The sequence below is a fragment of the Opisthocomus hoazin genome, chromosome 1 (genome assembly GCF_030867145.1).
Source record: "Opisthocomus hoazin isolate bOpiHoa1 chromosome 1, bOpiHoa1.hap1, whole genome shotgun sequence".
NCBI classification, from domain to species: domain Eukaryota; kingdom Metazoa; phylum Chordata; class Aves; order Opisthocomiformes; family Opisthocomidae; genus Opisthocomus; species Opisthocomus hoazin.
The window spans coordinates 154,400,929-154,420,548 of NC_134414.1; the positions used below are offsets into that span (position 1 = coordinate 154,400,929).

The following is a 19,620-nucleotide window of genomic DNA, read 5'->3' on the forward strand; positions in this document are numbered from 1 at the left end:
TAACAAGCAAAACAAGCTTCTTCGGTCATTTCTTTTTGTTCCAGTCCTGGCGACCCATTAAACACCGAACAGCAAAACCCCAAACAGCCTATTTTCAAGGCAAGCTGATTGTATATTCTCGTTGATTTCCCCAGATAAAGCTCTTTGTATTAAATGAAAATGATCAGCATCTTCAAGTGTTCAGTTTACAGATGAGCACAGTCCAGCCTCACAAACACAACGAGTGCCGTTTCCCACTTTCTCAGCACATGAAAGTGCAAGGGGGATCACATAGCACTTCAAGACCTTTAGGGTTCAGTAGATCGTACTATACCAACGGTAGGTTTTTCTTCGCTAAAGGGGATATAAACATCCACGGATTGTTAGGTTTGCATCCACAGCACAGGGCTGCCGCCCCATTTGCAATAGCTAACGTAGAAAGTGAGCAGGGAGGGGAGTTGTGCAATGCTGTGATAGCTCTCTGAAGAAGACTGAATTGGAGCAGCAGCTGGTAGGCAACCTGAAGCTATGAAATCTGACTGCGGTCCAGAAAGGTGGTGTAAAATTACAGTTGTCTTAATTCCTTCTCCTCGGTGCAGAACTGGTCCCTTTGTTAGCTGTGAGTTCAAAGCAAAAATGAAGACAAGTTACTACGCAGTTATCAGTGTCCGGAGGCTGTACTGTGCTTCTTTGAGGCAGTACAATGAACTAAGAAAACTTATGTTCCGCTCCTTTCCCTTGGCGGCGGGGCGGGGCCACCGGTGGCGGGGCGGGGCCACCGGCGCCGCTCGAACCTGCGGCGGCGGTTCACTCCTGACCCCCGGTGCCTCCGGGACACGCCGCGGTGCTGCCGCCCGGTGCCCGTCGCGTCGGTCAGCGGCCATGAGACGCTGGTTCCCAGCGGCACCGGGTGTGCCCGCACCCGAGCTGCCGTCACTGACGCCAAGCGTGTCTTTCTGACCGGCTGCGTGGAGGAGGAGGGTGCGGGGTTGGACCAGCTGACCCGCTGAGGTCCCCTCCGAACCCGAACGTTCCGTGATCGAAGTTTTGTGATTGTGAGCGGGCGCCGGTCTCCTTGACGACCTCCTGCGGCACCAACTGCCCAACCGCCGGCCGCCGCTCCAGGGGCTGCATCCTGAGCCCTCCGCTCCTTCCCCTCGCCCCGCGATGGCCGTGCTCCTTCTCCACCTCCTCCTCCTCCTCCAGCTGCTCGGCTCCTGCCCCCGAGGCTCGGGGGCCCCCGCTGCCCGCCTCCAGCCGCCGCCGCTGCGGGTCACCTGCCGGGACCCTGAGGCACGGGTCTCCCAACGGTGGGACAGCAAGCGCCGGGTTTCGTGCCTGTGGAGCGGCACCGTGATGCTGCGCTACCGGCCCACACCGGGAGCCCGAGCAGAGGCGGGGAGGGAAGCGGGGCCGCTGTCCCCACCGCGCTGCTCCTGGTACTTCGGCTCGTCCTGGGTGACCGACACATCGCGCTGGTCGGGCCAAGTCGCGGTACCAACGGGCCTCCCCCCATCGCCCGCGGCCTCCGTCCTCCTCACGGTGCGGTGCTCCTCCACCTCCTGCCCCGCGCCCGGCTGCTCCCACCGCAACGCGACCGTCGAGGTATCGGCGCAGGACGCCCGGCTCTTTGTGCTCTGGCCTCAGGCGCAGCCGATCCGGGCCAGGCAGCCGGTAGAGCTGGGTTGGTGCTCCCGGCTGAGGAGCGAAGGTTGGCAGTACCGCTTCAGCAGCCCGGGGGGCAGCCCCGCAGCCCTCCGCCTGCCCAGCAGCCAGCACCGAGCCCCGCCGCCGCCCGCCGCCTACCCAACGGCCGAGCTGCGACGGACCTGCGCCGCCTACCACAGCTACCGTCTGACCGTCCGCTACGGCCACCACGGGCTCCACGTCACCTCGGTCAGCGTCGAGCAGGTGCCTCAGCTGAACCTCAGCCTCTCTCTCCAGGTGCAGCCCGGCCCGCTGCGGCTCCTCAGCGTCCGCTCCAGGCTCCTCAGCGTCGCTCGGCAGCCCCTCAGCCTCTCCTGGAGGCTTCAGCCCCTCACGCCGAGGACGCTGGCCTACAGGCTGGTGGACACGCAGGCCGTAGGAGGTTGTCTCCGCTCCTACGGTTCCTTTACTCTGCAGAGCAACTTCTGTGCCGTTCCCGTAACTCAGAGCCCAGGTGAGGTGGCGGTGGCCAGCATGTATTTCCACGTTGACGGAGAGAGGTTCGAGGAACTGATGGGAGATCTGCATCTACGCAACGGTACCCTGAGCCTAACCGCAGGCCGAGAAGCTCCCACCCGTGTCAGCCTTCCGCTGGGGAAGACCACCTTGAGCACTCACATTGTCAGGTACCACCACGGAACATTTTACGCAACCAGAGAAAACAACAGCCCTCTTTCCGCGGACGGCCCTAACACGCACACTGTGTTCTACCAACACAAGGAGGTCTCCTACTTACACTCCATAGAGCTGGTGGCCTTCCAGTGGTACAAGTTCAACATGCACCTTTATACGAACCAGAAGAGGGCTTTGTTTAGGCCCCTGTCATTGCAGGAGGCACGTTCCGCACAGTGGGTTTTTCTGATAACTGGACTCTGGATGGCTCTGCGTCCAATGATCCCGATTCACAGGAAGGACTGAAGGGAATCACATTCACTTGGTACTGCACTAAAGAGGTGTCAGACTATAAGAACATGAAACTCAGTCCAGGGAACAGGTGCCATCCAGCCCAGCGGGATTTGAAATGGTTAACATCCTCGGGTCCAGTTCAAGCAGTGCCACCAGAATCCCTCCCAGGAAACACCGTATACTACTTCCGTCTCGTGATTGAAAAGGACACCAGGAGGAGTTACGCCGACCAAACTGTAGAGGTGCGGCCCGGCTCCCCACTCCTTCTGGACGTGATGTGCCTTGAAAACTGTGGTAGCACTCTAATTCCAACGGAGAGATTTGCCTTGTCTGGAAAATGCCTAAACTGCAGAACAACCAGCCAGCCAGCCTACTACTGGTCCCTTCTTTCACAAAACTCTACAGAAATTAGCTTTGACTGGTCTGCCAGAACGTCAACGGGCAGGTCTGGGGCTTACCTGTCTATACATGCTCTGACTTTCACAAAGACCGCACATCGATCCTACGTACTTCTGTTGAAAGTAACGACCTGGGATGGTAGGTGCTCAATCTACAGACACGCATTTCAGGTCAATTCTCCTCCGACAGCTGGCAAATGTACCATCAGCCCACGCTGGGGTACAGCCTTTCTGACGAAATTTGTTGTTCAGTGCAGTGGATTTTCTGACAGCAATTCACCTCTGACATACAAAGTGATAGTAGCTTCCAATGTACCCAAAACCACCAAAGTAACTTCCGTGGAGGAAAATACATTTGGCACAATCCTGTACTTTGGTTATCGGCCTAAAACTCCTCCCTCTTTTCTCCCAGTTGGAGTGCCCTCTCAGAAGTACGCCCTGACACTTTACGTTCAAGTCCACAATTCCCTTGGGGCGTTTACCCAAGTGACTTTACAGGCCCACGTACAGAACCCACTTAACAGTCGACGGCTAGCTGTTGTGTTTCATGAACTGGTGGCCTCCGTGAACGGTTTAAGCGCACCGATGACATCTTATCTCCAGACTGGAGATTATCTTAGCGCGGGCTATTTGGCTTACGTAGCAGCCTCGGTCTTGAACTACATCAAAGGCCCACCAACTCTCCAGCTCCCTAAGGCTCAGTTTCGGGAAAGCCTGATTAGAACAGCCCTGAATATTTCAGTTGAGAGCATGATGGAAATCAACCAAGTAGTTGCTTCTCTTTCTCAAGTCACAGAGGAAGCTGACGAAGTGAACGTTACATCACAAGACCTTGCCATTGAGAAGCTGACAGAAGTAACGGGAGTGCTGAAGGTCCAGAGGAATGAGAGCCATTGGTCTGAGCAGGCAGAAATTCAGACCAGTGGAATACTAAGATGCTTGTCCAACATCCTGAGAGCCGCTCTTCTGCATCGCAGGAACATCAATGTAAGCGGAGTTAAACAAGTCTTCTCCATCATGGAAAATTTAACGGAGATAGTTTTCCAGGGCAAAGTCCCTGGAGAAACAGAAACTCTACTGGAAACAAAACACTGGAATATCACTCTGAAGAAAGACGAAACCTGGAACCTTACAAATTCTTTCTCTACCAGAAACGCCTGCAGGAATTGCTTTTATCCATCACTGAAAAAGGGAGATTATTCAGGATCACCCGATGATGCTGTGATTTCCACTGCCCTTTATGAGTTTGATGAGAACCCCTTCCCCTGGTTAGGTTACACATCAGAAATTGCAACAATGATCTTGGGGTTCAAAATGTCAGAGACAAAGGCTAATGGCGATCTCCTAGGGATCGCGCCTGAAGGAGCAGAAATTACTATTGCTAGGAAAGACAAGGAGTCTTCAACTTTTCAGTTGGCAATGGGACCCGATAAAACACAAGCTTACACAACTGGAGGATTTAGTTTTGAAGTCAACAGAAATACCAAGAGCATATACATCCAGATCCTGACGAAATTAAAAGTTGCTTTCGAGGTGCTAGTATTTACAGGTGCCAACGTCACTCGTGCTCATCCCATAGCCTCGTTTGCTGCTTTTCACAACATGCCAACAGTTGCAAGCAAAAACACGACAGCTAGCGCTGACTGTAACATTAAGGCTCCCTATATCATCTGCCTCCCAGAGTCACTGCTGACAGCCACAGCTCAAGGAAGCGATACAGACACTTGTAACATCTCCATCGTCTTGCTGGCACCCTATGTTGTACGGTATCAAACGCAGAGATTGGTGACGATACACATTTTTAGTGATCAGTGCTTATTTCTGGATGGCGTTCAAAGCCTGTGGAGAGAAGACACCTGCAGGCTTGGCTCCCTGACCGACTGGCAGAGGGTACACTGTGTCTGCAATATGAAGCGGAGTCGCAGAAGTCTGTCAGTCCACACTGGGTCAAATGCATCCTCATTCAGCATCAGGTTCCTGGCAGCCAAGGTAACAGTTACCCCCAACACAGTAGATCTAGGAAAAACCCTGATAGCAGGCGTATCTAAAAACCCAGTCACCCTCTTAGCAGTCATCTTTATTTTTGCCGTCTACTTTCTTTTGGCCCTCTGGGTCGTGAGAAAAGACAGGGCTGACAGGGAAAGACAAGACAAGATTATAGTTCTGGCAGACAACGACCCCTTTGATAAAGTGAGCTTTTTGGTCACTTTATACACAGGCAGTCGCTGGGGAGCTGGAACCAAAGCAGATGTCTTTCTTCAGCTCATTGGCCAGAACGGCACAAGTGATGTCCATTGTTTACGGGACCCACATTTTCTGTCTTTCCAACGAGGAAGCACTGATTGCTTTCTGTTAACTGCTAAAAAAGACTTGGGAGACATTTGCTCCTTCAGGGTCTGGCACAACAACAGGGGCCCATCTCCAAGCTGGTTCTTAAGCAGAGCCAAAGTTGAGAATATGTCCACCGGGAAGACCTGGTTCTTTATATGCAGGAAATGGCTTTCTCTTGACAAGGGCGATCACTTACTAGAAAGGACATTTGCTGTCACAAACCCCAAGACACCTCTGCCCAAAACTGACTATTTTTTGATTAATTTTGCCAACAGCCTGATACAGGGCCATCTGTGGCTCTCGATTTTTGCTCATGGTCTCATGGGCACTTTCAGCAGGCTCCAAAGGTTGTCTTCTTGTTTAGCAATACTATTATTAAACTTGCTAGTTAACATTATCTTCTTTAATGCTGACAAGAGTGAAGAAGCTCCAAAACACTTGAGGTATCTGAGATCAATAACAGTAGGAATTGAATGTGCTTTGCTTACCCAACCTGTGGAAATGATGATAATTGCCTTATTTAAGTATTCCTCGAAGAGACCTTCTCCTCGTGGTGTGGCTCAGACAGACCCAAAGGCAAATTCACCCCTCCTGTCTGGGTATCTTAAAAACTGGAAGGAACGTTTGCAAAAATTGTACCTTTCAGAAACTTCACCACAATCGAGAAATATTAGTCCCTCGGGGAATCTTCCTGGCGCCAGCAGCCACTCACAGAGCCCACCACATTCCAGAAAGATGGGAAGCAAGGGAGGAGCTCCCCAAACCTGGAGTAATTGCACAGTTTCTGAAAGAGACGCAAATGTGATTGAAACAGAAGAGCAGACGATCATTGCAAATTCCCCTCCAACGCCTAAGGTCTGCCAGACCAGGCCACCATCAAATTCCGATTTTAGTAATAATTATGCAGAAGAAGGGGGCAACTTTCAGAAAGAAAGGAAACCACTGAGCATTACCTCCATGCCCTTTCACAAGAGACCGCACACAGCTTTTTGTTGGTGGTGTGCCTATCTCTCGTGGGCACTAGTTATAGCTGTAACCGGGGTATCATCATTTTTCATTGTGTTATATGGTTTGTCTTACGGCTATCAGACGTCGCTAGAGTGGCTTTTGGCATCTGCAATCTCCTTCATTGAGAACGTGTGTCTCCTTTCCGTTCTAAAAACCATTTTTTTCTCAGCTGTGAGTACAATTCATCCAAAATACTGTGAAAACATCACGTGGTTAACTCAGGGAAAGTATTCTGAGAGCAAGTTTGCTAAAGAAATGATGAGTGCTGATGAGATGCAAGAGGTGCACTTGAAACTTGCTAAAGTCAGAGGCACTAAGCAATATAAGCCTTTAGCAGCTGATGAAATTGCAAACATGCTGAAAAGGGCAAAAATTAAAGTCAAGGCATTTACTTTCATAAAAGGTTTCACCAGTCACCTTGTCTTTTTAACGCTGCTATTATATTTTGCCTATTCCACTGAGAACGCCAACAGTTTCCACTACAACCGATTCATCCATAACCAACTGTCTCCACAACTGTCCAGTGTAGATAAGCCAGAACATGTCTACGTGTGGGTGAAAGACTCGTTCTTGCCTTTGATCCACAATGACATTCAGCCAACCTTTCTTTCCGAGAGCTGGTCCAAAATCATCGGTTTGCCTAGGATGAGGCAAGTGCGGGCTAAGGGTACTGTGAAAAACTGTTTCCGTCCTCACAGCTTTGGAAATAATTCTGTGATCAGTAAAAGCCACTGTCTTCACAAATACGGTAGCGACATCCCAGAGAAAGGTGACTATGCTGGCGCTTGGACAAAGGTGGCCAACCAGTCTGCTCCCAAGGATGCCAGCGGTTATGATGGGTTCACCTACCAGCGGAACAGCACTCTGTGGATGTATTATTCATACGGAGATTTGCACACATACGGACCAGCAGGATACACGTTTTACTTTTTCCCTGAAGAAGGAAGACACAACTCAACGACCAGGCTGGATGCTCTACAACAGAGCAACTGGCTTGATGAAAAAACGTGGGCTGTGATCATTGAACTAACTACATTTAACGCAGATGTAGGTCTCTTCTGCACCATTTCGGTCATATTTGAAATGTCTCATTTTGGGATCATAAAACCAAGTTTGTCAGCACACTCTTTCGCACTCCCCATTTTTCAGCAGCAAACCAAAGCTCAAATGTTGATGTTCGTAGTTGTGCTTGCCTTTCTGTTCATTTACGTTGCAGATGAGCTTCACACCATAGGCCAAGAAAAGAAAGATTATATTAAAAACATTTCCAATATAAACAACTTAGGCTTAAAAATAGTATTCCTCCTTTTTGTTTTTTTGAAGGTCATAAAGTTTAAGTTAGGAGCAGATATAGTGAAGTTTTACTTACTTCATCCAAATGATTTCATTCATTTTCATGCAGTTTCTCATTTAGATCAGATTTTAAGGATTACTATGGGCTTTTTAGCATTTTTTGTCGTTTTGAAAACTCTGAAATATTCTCAGTTCTTTTACAACGTGCGCCTGGCACAAAGATCGATCTTGGCAGCCCTTCCCGGAATCTCCTCAATGGCCCTCGTGGTGCTGGTGTGCTCCTTTGTGTTTATGGCTTTTGGCTACCTTGTGTTTGGGCAGCACGAATGGAATTACAACAACATGATTCACTCAGTTCAGACCGTATTCTCTTACTGTGTCTCAGCTTTCAGAAACACCACGTTTTCATCCAACAGGTTGCTGGGTTGTCTGTTCCTAACCGCTTTCGTGTTGGTGATGATCTGTGTCCTGATCAATCTCTTCCTGGCTATCATTCTGTCTGCCTATGGAGATATGAAACAATCCGTCTATGAAGAACCATCTGATGAAGCACAAGTGGTTACTTTTGTATTGCAAAGGCTCAGAAAGATATTTTATTTTCTGATCTGTAAAACACCCAAAACCAGGGAGCCTGCCCATTTTGACATTCCACTCTATGGGCAGTCTGAGAGAAGACATCAGCGACATTTAGGACTGAAGAAGAGAAAAGCAGATGGGGAAAAAATGGTTGATCTTGTCATATAAGCAAGGATTCTGTATTTAAGACTACCTTTTACTCTGCAGTATCTGCATTTTAAGTAAATGTTTGTAAATAAATGTTTTACTTTTAAGAATGCTTTAACGTTCAACTCCTTATTAGTGATTGTGCTCAGATTTTTTTCCAGACTCTTTGGCATCAGTTTCGGTGGTACTTGTCACGGTGTGGTGGGCTGACCCCAGCTGGCAGCTCAGCCCCCACCCAGGTGCCTGCTCACCCCCACTCTGGCAGCATGGGAAGAGAATCATAGAATCACAGAATCACAGAAAGTTTTGGGTTGGAAGGGACCCCTAGAGGTCATCTAGTCCAACCCCCCCGCAGCAAGCAGGGACACCGCTAACTCTAGATCAGGTTGCTCAGAGCCCCGTCCAGCCTGGTCTGGAATGCTTCCAGGGATGGGGCCTCCACTACCTCTCTGGGCAACCCGTTCCAGTGTTTCACCACCCTCATTGTAAAGAATTTCTTCCTTATATCCAGCCTAAACCTACCCTGTTTTACTTTAAAACCATTACCCCTCGTCCTGTCGCTGCTGTCTCTACTGAAAAGATTGTCCCCATCTTTCCTATAGGGCTCCTCTCAAGTACTGAAATGCTGCAATCAGGTCTCCCTGCAGCCTTCTCTTCTCCAGGCTGAACAAGCCCAACTCTCTCAGCCTGTCCTCATAGGAGAGGTGCTCCAGCCCTCGGATCATTTTTGTAGCCCTCCTTTGGACCCGCTCCAACAGTTCCATGTCCTTCTTGTGCTGAGGGCTCCAGAGCTGAACGCAGTACTCCAGGCGGGGTCTCACCAGAGCAGAGTACAGGGGCAGAATCACCTCTCTCAACCTGCTGGCCACGCTTCTCCTGATGCAGCCCAGGACTCGGTTGGCCCTCTGGGCTGCCAGCGCACATTGCCAGCTCATGTCCAGCCTTTCGTCTATCAGTACCCCCAAGTCCCTCTCAGCAGAGCTGCTCTCGATCCTTTCATCCCCCAGCCTGTATTGGTACCGGGGATTACCCCGAGAACTGAAGGGCAGAAGTGAGAAAAAGGCTCCTGGGTTGAGAGCAGCACAGTTTAAGCAGCGAAGGGGGAGAAGGCCCAAACCCACAAGCAATGCAAAAGCGGTCACTCAGCACCCGCAGACCGATGCCCGGCCAGCCTCTGAGGAAAAGGCGCACAGGAGCCGGCGCAGGGGCAACTGGTGCGGCCGTACGGGCTCGCCGGTGGCCGCGTTGCCTCCTCAGGGGCTTTCGGATCCGGCCCGGCCCGGCCCGGCCCGCCGCAGGCCCCGCAGCGCCGGTAACCGGCAGCCTCCCGCTCCGCGCCGCCCCTCTCCTCAGCTCGCCGGGAAGGGGCCGCCCCGCTGGCGCGCGCTCCCCCGCGCAGGCGCACGGCGCCGCCGGCCGCCCGGGGCCTGGGTCCTGGCGCCGCCCGCAGCCGGCCTCCCGGGGCCTGGGAGGAGGAGGAGCGGCGCTGGGTCCTGGCGTCGCCCGCCGCCGGCCTCCCGGGGCCTGGGAGGAGGAGGAGGAGGAGGAGGAGCGGCGCCGGGTTCTGACGCCGCCGCCTCGGCGCCGGGAAGCAGGGAGCGGCCTGGCGGACACGCGTGGGTAGGTGCCGCGCCGTGTGGGCGGGCAGAAAGCGGGGGGCTCTGGCTTCAGCCAGGCTGCGGCCTTCCCTTCCCCCCCCCCCCCCCCCCGCCCCCCCTCTTCGGAAATGCGAGGAGCCGGGTGAGGGCCAGGCCCTGGGGCGTCGGGGCGGCGCGGGAGGCCCCAGCTCCTCGGGGAGGGTTCCCGCTCGCAGATGAGGCGGTTGCTAATGAAGGGCTGTGGGCGTGCTGCCGTCTGAAAAGGGATTTTATTTTATTTTATTTTATTTTATTTTATTTTATTTTATTTTATTTTATTTTATTTTATTTTCTCATCAGCAGCCGGCGAGGGGAGGGGAGGAAGGCCCGCGGGTTGTTTCTGGTGAGGAGCTTTGGGAGTTGGAGCTACAGGAGGCAGCCGTGGAGGGGACTTTGGAGTAAACTGGAGGGAAGCACAGAGCTGTGTGAGGGCACTGCTGCTGGACACAGAGAAGGAGCTTGAGCAGCCTGGGGAACTTGAGGGAGACCCTTATTTCCTGTGATGTTTAGGCATTTCTGGCATGAGGTTGCACCTGAACAAGGTGGTTTTGGGATCACATCTTGGGGCTTCAAAGGGCCGTAGAGCCACGGAAACAGTCAGGTACTCCCCTTGAAAAACGAGAGGGAGGTGGGAAGTTTGCGAGATGTAGGAGAGATGGGTCCCACAGTTTCTTTCTGAAGCTGCTCTGAGAACCCGAATAAATATCTCCATATCTCGGTGATGCTAGAAATGGTCCCGCTACTTAAAAGAGACGTTAACCATGTGATTTTCCTTCACACTGAATCCAGACTGGGTTGCTGACCTGTTGCTTGTGTCTGAGGCACTTGGGCTGGTAGGAGAGTCTTTATAAACACTGCAAAATGCCATCAAAATAAAGTCCGTTGTAGCTTGGGCGTGATGCACAAAAGAATCTAGCTGTCTTCCATCTCCAGGCATCTAGGAGTCAAAGAACTTGGTTTGTGTCCTAGTAGTTGGTTATACCAGTACTCGTGGATTTGTGCGTTGGCTAAGTTTGTTTTTTTTCAGTCAGGATTTTTCCCCTGCTGTAATATTACCAATATACCCCGCCTTGGAGGGACCACTAGAAGTATACCAGTGCAAAGATACCACATGCTGATTAATTCCCCATAATTGGTATAGTTTAAAAGTTGTATTGATATGAACCCCTTTTTGTCAGCATAACCAATTCTACATGAAAATGTTATACTACTTCAACTCTGTCCTGTACCTAAAACGGTATGTTTTGTATAGACAAAATTTAAGACCTTCATGCTCCAGAAGCCCATGTCAAAAATGTTGTTTTCCTCCTGCCTTAAGAAGTTTGCCAGGCAGAGTACCAGTTGTAGCGAGAGCATTAGTTTGTATTTTGCCTCGCTTTGTGTCTTGCCTCAAGTAGAGTCAAGATGTACAAGATCTACAGATATGACAAGGTTGCATCGAGAACAGTGGAGGACCCCCCTGAAAGTTTTACTCTGCACAGATGCAGGTTGCTTGGAGGTGTTCTGACCAAAGAAGAGTTTTGTTTGATGATAACGATAGGAAACTATTTGGATTCCGCTGTTAACCTGTTCTGGAATGGGGGTTTGCTCCCCAGGCTTGTTGAGATGCTAAACTTTCCAGTCTGTATGTTACCTTTGCACTGGCCTGTTTGCTACAATAGTCCTTTTACTGGCACAAAAATCAATAAACCAAAAAAGCTGTGAAGAGCCCCAAAACTCCCAATAGATAAACACAAACCTGAGATTTGGATTAAAAAAGAAATTAGTTATCTATGTGACTGCAACAGTTTGGAGTATTTTAGGTTTTGCTCTAGACCAGGATAAAGAAAGAGAGGGTCAGTGAGTGTTTTGTTATGTTCCGTTTCTCAACGCCTTTAATTTTCCACTAAGCCTCCTTCCCTACCAGTTCTCTTACTTTGTCATAACTTTCCTAACACTGAGTAAAGTTACTGTTAATAACCACACTTGGAGATAGGCGTATGTGCAAAAAGGAAACATGCATTTAAACCTGTAACAGACATCACAGCATTCTTAAGCCCTATTATCTATAGCTATAGTCAGTACTTTTAAAACTTAGCATAAAGGTATGGCATATAAGATATCTGTCAAGGCCCTCATCAACTCTGGTGCTTAATTAGCTCCACTCTGCAGTCCACACTTTCCTCTTGGGCCTCAGTGAAATCTTGCTCAGACCTGTCTATGCTTGCTGAACAGACAGAGGTCTGAAGCCAAAGGAAAGTCACTTAAATACCTGTGACACACTGAGGATGCTGCTAATTCTCCCTGGGCAAAAGGACAGAACTGCAAAGATTTTGCATGCCTGCCCTCCTAGCATATGACCCAGTAGGAGCAGTCCACGCCGGTTCTAGTGAATTCTAGGATCCTCAGTCCTCAACTTGAGCTCAGTCCTAACAAACTGAGAGCCTCAGTCACATTTTACTGGAAAGAATTCTCTTCCCCAAGTTAACGATGAGCATCTCGTGGGTGGGTCACAGGGGACAGTGGGCACTGGCTGTCGCAGCAGACACGTTGTAACGTGCAACCCCCCCTCGTGGGGGCTGAGCATTTCCTTACAGTACCAACTTTGCTTTCTGTAGGGAGATAAATCGCTGAAGCTATATGTATTTCTTTCAGGATTATGTCAAGCTGCAGTGTCTTATTTCTCAAAACTCCGTGTTGGCCTCTTCTCGTGTATTTCCACAAAATCTTGGTGTTCCTATTTTTAAACTCTGTTGGAAAGTGTTGCGCTAAGTTTAGATTGTGCTTAACCAGGCTGATACTTTCAATGGTACATGTGTGGCCCTCCGTAACTTTGCTTAAAGGACGACTTAAAAGGAATCCTCCGTATTTATAGAGCCTTACCGTCTTATTCTTCCCCACTATGGATATTAATCTAACAAAGCTATAATAGGCAGCTCCAGTTTGGAAGGAAGACAACATCAGTTCAGGGCATGGGGTAGCCTATGGCCACAGCATCCTTGTGTATTGTGGCTATACCAGAAGGGAGATTTAATGAAATCAGACCTCAGGTCTGGTTTCCCCATTTTGGCAAGTGTAATCCAGAACCGGTGTTCTCTTCAGTGACCGCTTCGGTGTTTGGTTCTCCTGTGTTACCACCTCTCCAGTAAGTCCCTGTAACTGTGCTTGCGTTGTCTTCCTTTAATTTCTAGGCCATTTTACATACAGAATGTTAGGATGGCATCATGGACGATGATGTGATAAGCTTTGTGCTCTGCTTCGGAAAGCCCATTGGAAGAGAAGGAGAAGAAACAGGAATGAGGGGGGTCGAGCAGAAAATCAGATATGACCATAGATTAATCTGAGGGGGAAGGAAAGGAAGAGCTCGCTCTTCCAGCAGGATTGTGTGTTCCGTTACACAGCAGAGATCTACCCTTTGCCGTGCTTCTGCAGCCAGATGTGGAGATGACCTCCACCATAAGGGCTTGGGCATCTTGCTTGTGTTTTAGTCTATGATTTGCTCTTACTCTGTGATCCACCTAGCTGGGCTTTTATGGTTGGGTGGCTCTGAAGAGCGGAGGTGCTGGAAGGAGAATCCCGGTGGCTGGTGGCAGTGCCCAGGGCTGCACAGGGCTGGTGTGTCCGCTGGAGGACAGCAGCCAGTGTGGGAAGCTGTCACCTTCCCACCTCATTTGGGAGTCTTCTTTGTAAAAAGCTGTCTAATTCAGAGCTGACTGCCTGCCAGATTCAAGCAAGGAGTACTCGGGCTAGATTTTTTTAAGTTTTGGTTTCTCAGCTTTGTTAAATCACGTATCAGTAGATGCCTTTTTGAAATTTAACTTGTGTTTGTAAAGCCTTTTTACCTTAAGGAAGGGGTTTGATTTGCTTGTCTGCGACACCCTCTTCAAACATTTCCTGACAAGATGCTCTCTTTCACGTCTGTGACCACCTAGGCTGTTCGTCACACAGCCACGGGGAGCCCCCACAAGCCGCCGTTACAAAGCGGGGCTTGGGGCCTGCTATGCGACCCGTACCTAGAGGGAAGCCCGTGTGCTGCAGCCGTCCTGTTCCTTCCGAGCAGAGAGAGCATAGCAATACCAGCGCAGTCCCCCCGGCCTGGAGGGAGAAGTTGCTGCAGCAAGGCAGGGTTTAATTCGATCAGGTGATCTTTGGGAGAGATAAGAAGGGTGAAAGTCCCAAATGGCCACGCTTGGTGAAATTGCATTCCTGGGCTAATTTGTTACCCTGTTCCCAAGGTAAGTCACCTCAAAGGAGGAGCAGGGAGGCAGCCAACAGGTGACCTAAACATGCCTTCAGGGCAGTAACATGAAGGAACTGGAGGGAGAGAGTTGTTCACCTGGGGATTAACTAGCAAGTAAGGCGATTCTGCTGTTTCATCGATTACCTGAGCAATCAGGCAACAGGTTTTTCTGAAGGAGGTGAGTGCATTCCTGGTGCTGAAGTGTATTTAAATTTATATCACACCAAACACTGCAAAATAACTTGGCATTTACCAGGCTATGAACTCAGTGGCTCCTGCCCTTCTATTAGAGGGTGCTCCTTCCCATAGCGAATTAAGCTGTGAATATTTTAATAGGTCATTGTCATCAGCAGCGGATACTGCAGGAAAATCTTGGCAGGAAAAATGAACAAGGGCTTAATTGGAGAGGATTAAAGGTGTGTCAATGTTGGTTTTATCTGACACCCTTTCAAATCAAAGCCTCCATCTGTTTGCAGGCAGTTTGTTTCTTGTGTAGTTTCTCCAGTTTGTCGGTGACTCAGAAATACATGGGTCTCCTGTGGAGTATTAAGAGGGGCTTAACCTATGCATTGTAAAGACTTGTGCTAATGAGGTTTGAAAGCAAAGAAAATCAGATTACTTATCGGTGCCACTACTTTGCCACTGACCCTGACAATTTAATGGTGATTTATTATTCCTGGCTTGCCTTCCAGGCCTGTTAGCAGAATGCTCCGAGCAGAACTGCCCTAAGTTCTTAGGAGTCCCTGGAGAACTGCACTGAGAGCCATTTCCCTGCATCCATATCAGGTATCAGTCACAGCATGGAAAGGCACTCTTACGGCGCTGCTATCTAACCTGTGCCTTCCTTTGACTGCTGTTATTTGCTGAGTATGGTATTCATATCTGTGTGCTGTACCTTTCGCCATGACACATGGGCCAACCTGCACACGTCCTGCAGCGTTCTGGGCTTGACTTGGCAGGTTTCTGCTGAGCTCAGTGAGTTCAGTGTTTGCTTCGTAATCAGGCATGTGTGGGTAGCCGTGTTCTTTTCAGAAGAGCTCTGCATGTGCTTGAAGTAAGTATGTGTCTGCATGCCTTGCGGCTTCCAGCCAAAATGACAAATGCTTGTGCAGAATTCAGTTCTAAACAAGCTGTTCTAAAAGAACAGCTTCTTCAGTACTTACCAGCCAGCCAGATACTTGAAGTGTCACTGGGACCTGGTGCTGCTTCAGAGATTTTCAAGGAAAAGAGAAAAAGCCAGTGTTAGTACCGGTGATGGTTTGAGTCACTTGAGTTCACAAATTTGCCTGTCATGATTATGAAGGGATTAGCGCCCTAGACTTTTATCTCCTTTAAAGATGCTTCATCCTGTTGTTGGTATGCTAGAGAGAAATGGGTTCTCATGCTTCATATGTCTCCTTGGAGGGGAGGCAGACACCTTGTCATAGTTGTCATATCAGGCATCTTGATGGTGTACAGGGCCAAACCAATGAGCTTACTTTGTGATAAACCAACGTCTGTCTTTACTGTGGTTTTATCCCAGCATTGCTTCTGTGCATTTGCTATCCGACATAAAGATACAGTGCTCTAATTGCAGACGAGCTTTTTGGAAGTACTAGAAGCTTTGTGAGAGAGCGCATCTTGGGACTTGTCTGCTTGGTGGTTTAGGCTAGAGGTGTGAAGCACATGCATAAACTAAAAGTGTATTACATCTACCATTAAATTTCTTCCTTCAGAAGGAAAATGGCTTTATTTTGTTATATGGTAAACTTTACTTCTGAATGGGAGCATTCAACCCCGAAATCTGCATGTGTATTTTGAGTTAGTGACCTTAACTTTCCCAAGTGCTGCTGTGTAGACAAGCTCTCAGGACAAATGATGTTCCCAGTGAAATAAAACGTGGTGCAGCTGATACCAGTGACTTGGAAGCTCAGAGTAAAATGGAAAGTATCATAAATTCATCTGTGCCTTGCAGGCAGGATCATATGCTTTTCAGCTGGCATAGCCAAAAATCTGTTTGTACATAGATACCATTCCTTCCCAGTGATAGTCACTGAGTAGATTCTGTTCTACATGCCAATGGTCTATAAGAGAGCAGGTGTTTCTATATCTAACCGACTTCAGCTCTGAACCCAGGGCTGTCATTTTGACTTGGAATCGGGACACGTTCGTTCCAAAGTCTGTGATCGTCTCTGCCATAAATACTCTTTTTGTTGTTATTGTTCGTAGTGTTTTGCTTGATTTTAAAGAAAAGATCACCATAATGGTCTTCTGTATTCGACTCAAGTGACTTTCCAAACTCTACCTTTGTGTTGTTAATTATTTCCCCTTTTTAAAAAAGATTGATTACAAAAAATGGCATACAATGTTTGGGATTGAATCTCATTCAGACAGGTGGGCGTCTCAGTGCTGCTACTGACTACCTAAAGAAAAGGTAGATTTAAGTATGTTTGGGGGACTTACCTGCTAAACCTAAAATGCAGGGTTCAAAAAGCAGACTTCTTAGTTGAGTTTGTGTATAGTCTGAAGAATCCCAGCTTTAATGTACAGGGAGATACAGGTAGCATGTACATGCCTTCTATCTAACTGAAAAACCTGAAAGCACTTTAGTTAATCAAATTCTTTCAAGCATCCCTCTGAGGTAGGGAAAATACAGGATATCCAAAGGTTACATCACTTTCAAAAAAATGTAGTTGCCTAAGGTATTCACAAGTTGGATTTACTGATTAAACCAGTACCCAGCCCCATTTGTGTTACATTTGAAGAATGCCCTGTACCACTGAAATGCCAGGAATGGCAGTGAGCGGAAAGGTTGGTGGTGAAGGAATGATGGGGTGTAAGGGAGATTATTCCCAAAATTAAGTTTCAGGATTTAACAGGCTAGAGCTTTCTGACCTGGGTGTCTTTTATGAAGCCTCTGCAACCTCTGAGGATCTTGGGGCTCCCTGTTCTCCTGGAACATTAGATGACAAGTAGTCACAGCTCTGCTTCTCCTTGCCCCTAATTCACCTTAGCAGCAGATGTCTCTAGGATTCAGTTTCACCACACAGAGTGAGCAGAAATAGCAGCTTACTGTCATTGAAAGAGGGAGATACAGGTCCCTCATCGCAGCCCTCCCTTTCTCCTGGCTCTGCACTTTTGCCTCTTACCTTGTACTACCGTGAGCGGTTGTTGGGTTTTTCTGCAAGCCAATTTAGTTCTCTAAAACAAGAGAAAAAAAGACATTGGAGGAAAAAAAAAAAAGGTAGTTGTTTTATTTGTTACCACATAGTAACTAGTTTTCTGGCTAACTGCAAGGCGAGTGTGTCTGTTGGAGAAAATGGTCCAGGTGAGCAACAATACCCAATTTGCAAACAAGCGATCACATGTCATTGATGGGTGGGTGCAATTCTGGGGCATGCACATGGCTAGCTGTGTTTGATCTGAGTCCTGAAAGCATACTTGCCACACCATGCTTTTTGAAAAAACCTCGGGGTGTGACTGGCCAAGAGAATCTCTGGAATCTCTGGCCAGGATTTTAAAAAAGTCATCTTGTAAGCACCAAAGCTGATGAAGCACGGCTTCCTACATTTTGTATCTCGTGACTGATAGCTGCACCTTTGGAACGGGTGTCTGAAATCTTTCAGACAGCCGGATGATAGCTTTCCTATGTGCAGACTCTCTCATTTGTAGAAATGTACGGGTATCCTCCAGGAGCATAAAGCAGTCTCCCTCTTATGCCTGTTTTCATAGAAGTTGTAGGGCCTAAACTTTTTTGAATGTACCTCCTCCTCTGTCCTGTGTGGCGTGAACGGGCCAACGCTCTGTGCAAGCACAGGGTGATTACATCAGCATCATTTCCACAGGGAGCCAGATAAGAACAGGGAGCCAGGGTTAAGCTCCCCAAACTCTGTTCAAAGGTGAACCAGAAGCAAAGAAAAAGACAGTAAATCATTGCAACGCGTACCTTTCTGGTACCTACCTCCTGAGCAGGGTCCCAGACCCTATCACGGGTCCGTTGCAGTTAGTGGGAGGAGATGGGCATTGCAGAGCTGGATTGGGATTCCACACAGCAGACAGGGAGTCATTTCCTGGGAAGTGCTTGGTTGAGCAAAGGGTTTTGCAGTCACAGCCGTATATACTTTGTTGCCTAAGTTCTTGTATGGATCAAGATCTAAATTAATAGGTCAACTTTTGTAGTTAGGTTCCTAGGCTGCAATTTCTAAACCTACCGAAGGAATTTTGAAATTTAACTGGGACATGGGAAACCAGCTTGATTTGGGAGAAAAGATTTACTAATCAAGGTTTGCAATGGTCAGTTTTCCATTGGATTTTAATTTGCGTAGCCAGATAACCCACACCAGTTTAATCTTCTTGCAGGCATGATTCCCAGTGCTGGATTTTGGAGCTAAAAGATTTTTGTGTTTCTTGTAGGTAGCTTAAAATGGCTGCTCTCAAAGACATTCAGCCTACAGGAGAGTTCACCTGTCAGCTGTGTGGCTTAACAGCTCCATACACATACTACGGGCAGAAGCCACCAAACACATGCTCTGTTGTGTAAGTAGTCTTCCATATTACAGACTTCATTCATGCTGTGAGCATTAGAACCTTGTACTGTGGAGCAGTGTGCGCTGCGTGAACTCCATAACATGCCACACTGCCCCTGGATATGAGGCTTGGTACTTAAAGCGTCCTCCCTTTTCCAAAGGGAAGAAATGTTAAAAATTGTCAGCATTGGTAACGAAGACAAAAATCAGCTTTCCCGTCCTGCTTCAATACCATGCAAAGACTGGTATTTAACATATTTTCTAACCCTGCTGGCCACCCTACTATTTACCTATACCAACATTTTTTTGCTAGAATGGAGACTGTCAGCTTAGCATTTCTGGGAATAGCCCTTTCCTCACAGCTGTGTCAGTTAGGCAACGTGTAAACACAGCATGCATTAAATACATACGGTAAAAACACTTTTTAAGAGCTGTTTAACATGACATGGAGTTTTGAACAACAATGCTTTTTTGCATGAATTAGACAATTCTTTGGCAGATTGTATAACATTAAAGTGTGTGGAAATTCAGTACTTATTTACATTTTAGGAGACTGAAGCCTTTTCCATCTCTGCCAAGTAGGAATAGTTTGACCAGAAACTCTGCCGTTACAACTGTCTGCAGACATCAAACTCCCCATAAAGCAAAGCACTTAGCTTTAAATGTACGAGTAGCTCCGTCGAGGCCATGCCGGTCAATGAACCCATCAGGCAAACATGGTCAGGAACTCACTGGAACTGGAAGCTGAGCATGTACTCAGCATTTCACCCCACTGAGGCTGCTCAGTTTCTTATAAAGTGGAAGCAGCTGTTGATCACCACCTGCTGGGACTGTGTTCCTTGGGCAGCTGTATTTTTATCATTCCAGTCCCACAGTGCTACTGGTTTTCCCTCTTCTACTCAGCAGAGCAACGG

At 48.4% G+C, this 19,620-nt stretch overlaps 1 protein-coding gene and 1 pseudogene across 8 annotated transcripts in view; both read left to right on the top strand.

Moving 5' to 3' along the window:
- Window positions 1-19,620, top strand: part of CDPF1 (cysteine rich DPF motif domain containing 1) — a 57,356-nt gene that overhangs the window by 28,714 nt on the left and 9,022 nt on the right. For 4 of the 8 annotated variants that reach the window (XM_075442443.1, XM_075442437.1, XM_075442461.1 and 1 more), the window contains 2 exons: window positions 14,894-14,987; window positions 18,594-18,716. The exons of 2 other annotated variants lie outside the window; for them this stretch is intronic. In XM_075442443.1, the coding sequence (XP_075298558.1) occupies window positions 18,604-18,716 (113 nt within the window). In that variant the 5' untranslated portion in view covers window positions 14,894-14,987; window positions 18,594-18,603. Of the gene's footprint in view, window positions 1-9,755; window positions 9,966-14,893; window positions 14,988-18,593; window positions 18,717-19,620 lie in introns of those variants that run through there. 2 more of the 8 variants (XM_075442452.1, XM_075442481.1) reach the window with 2 other exon arrangements.
- On the top strand, window positions 2-8,455 carry LOC142364074 (polycystin family receptor for egg jelly-like; annotated as a pseudogene).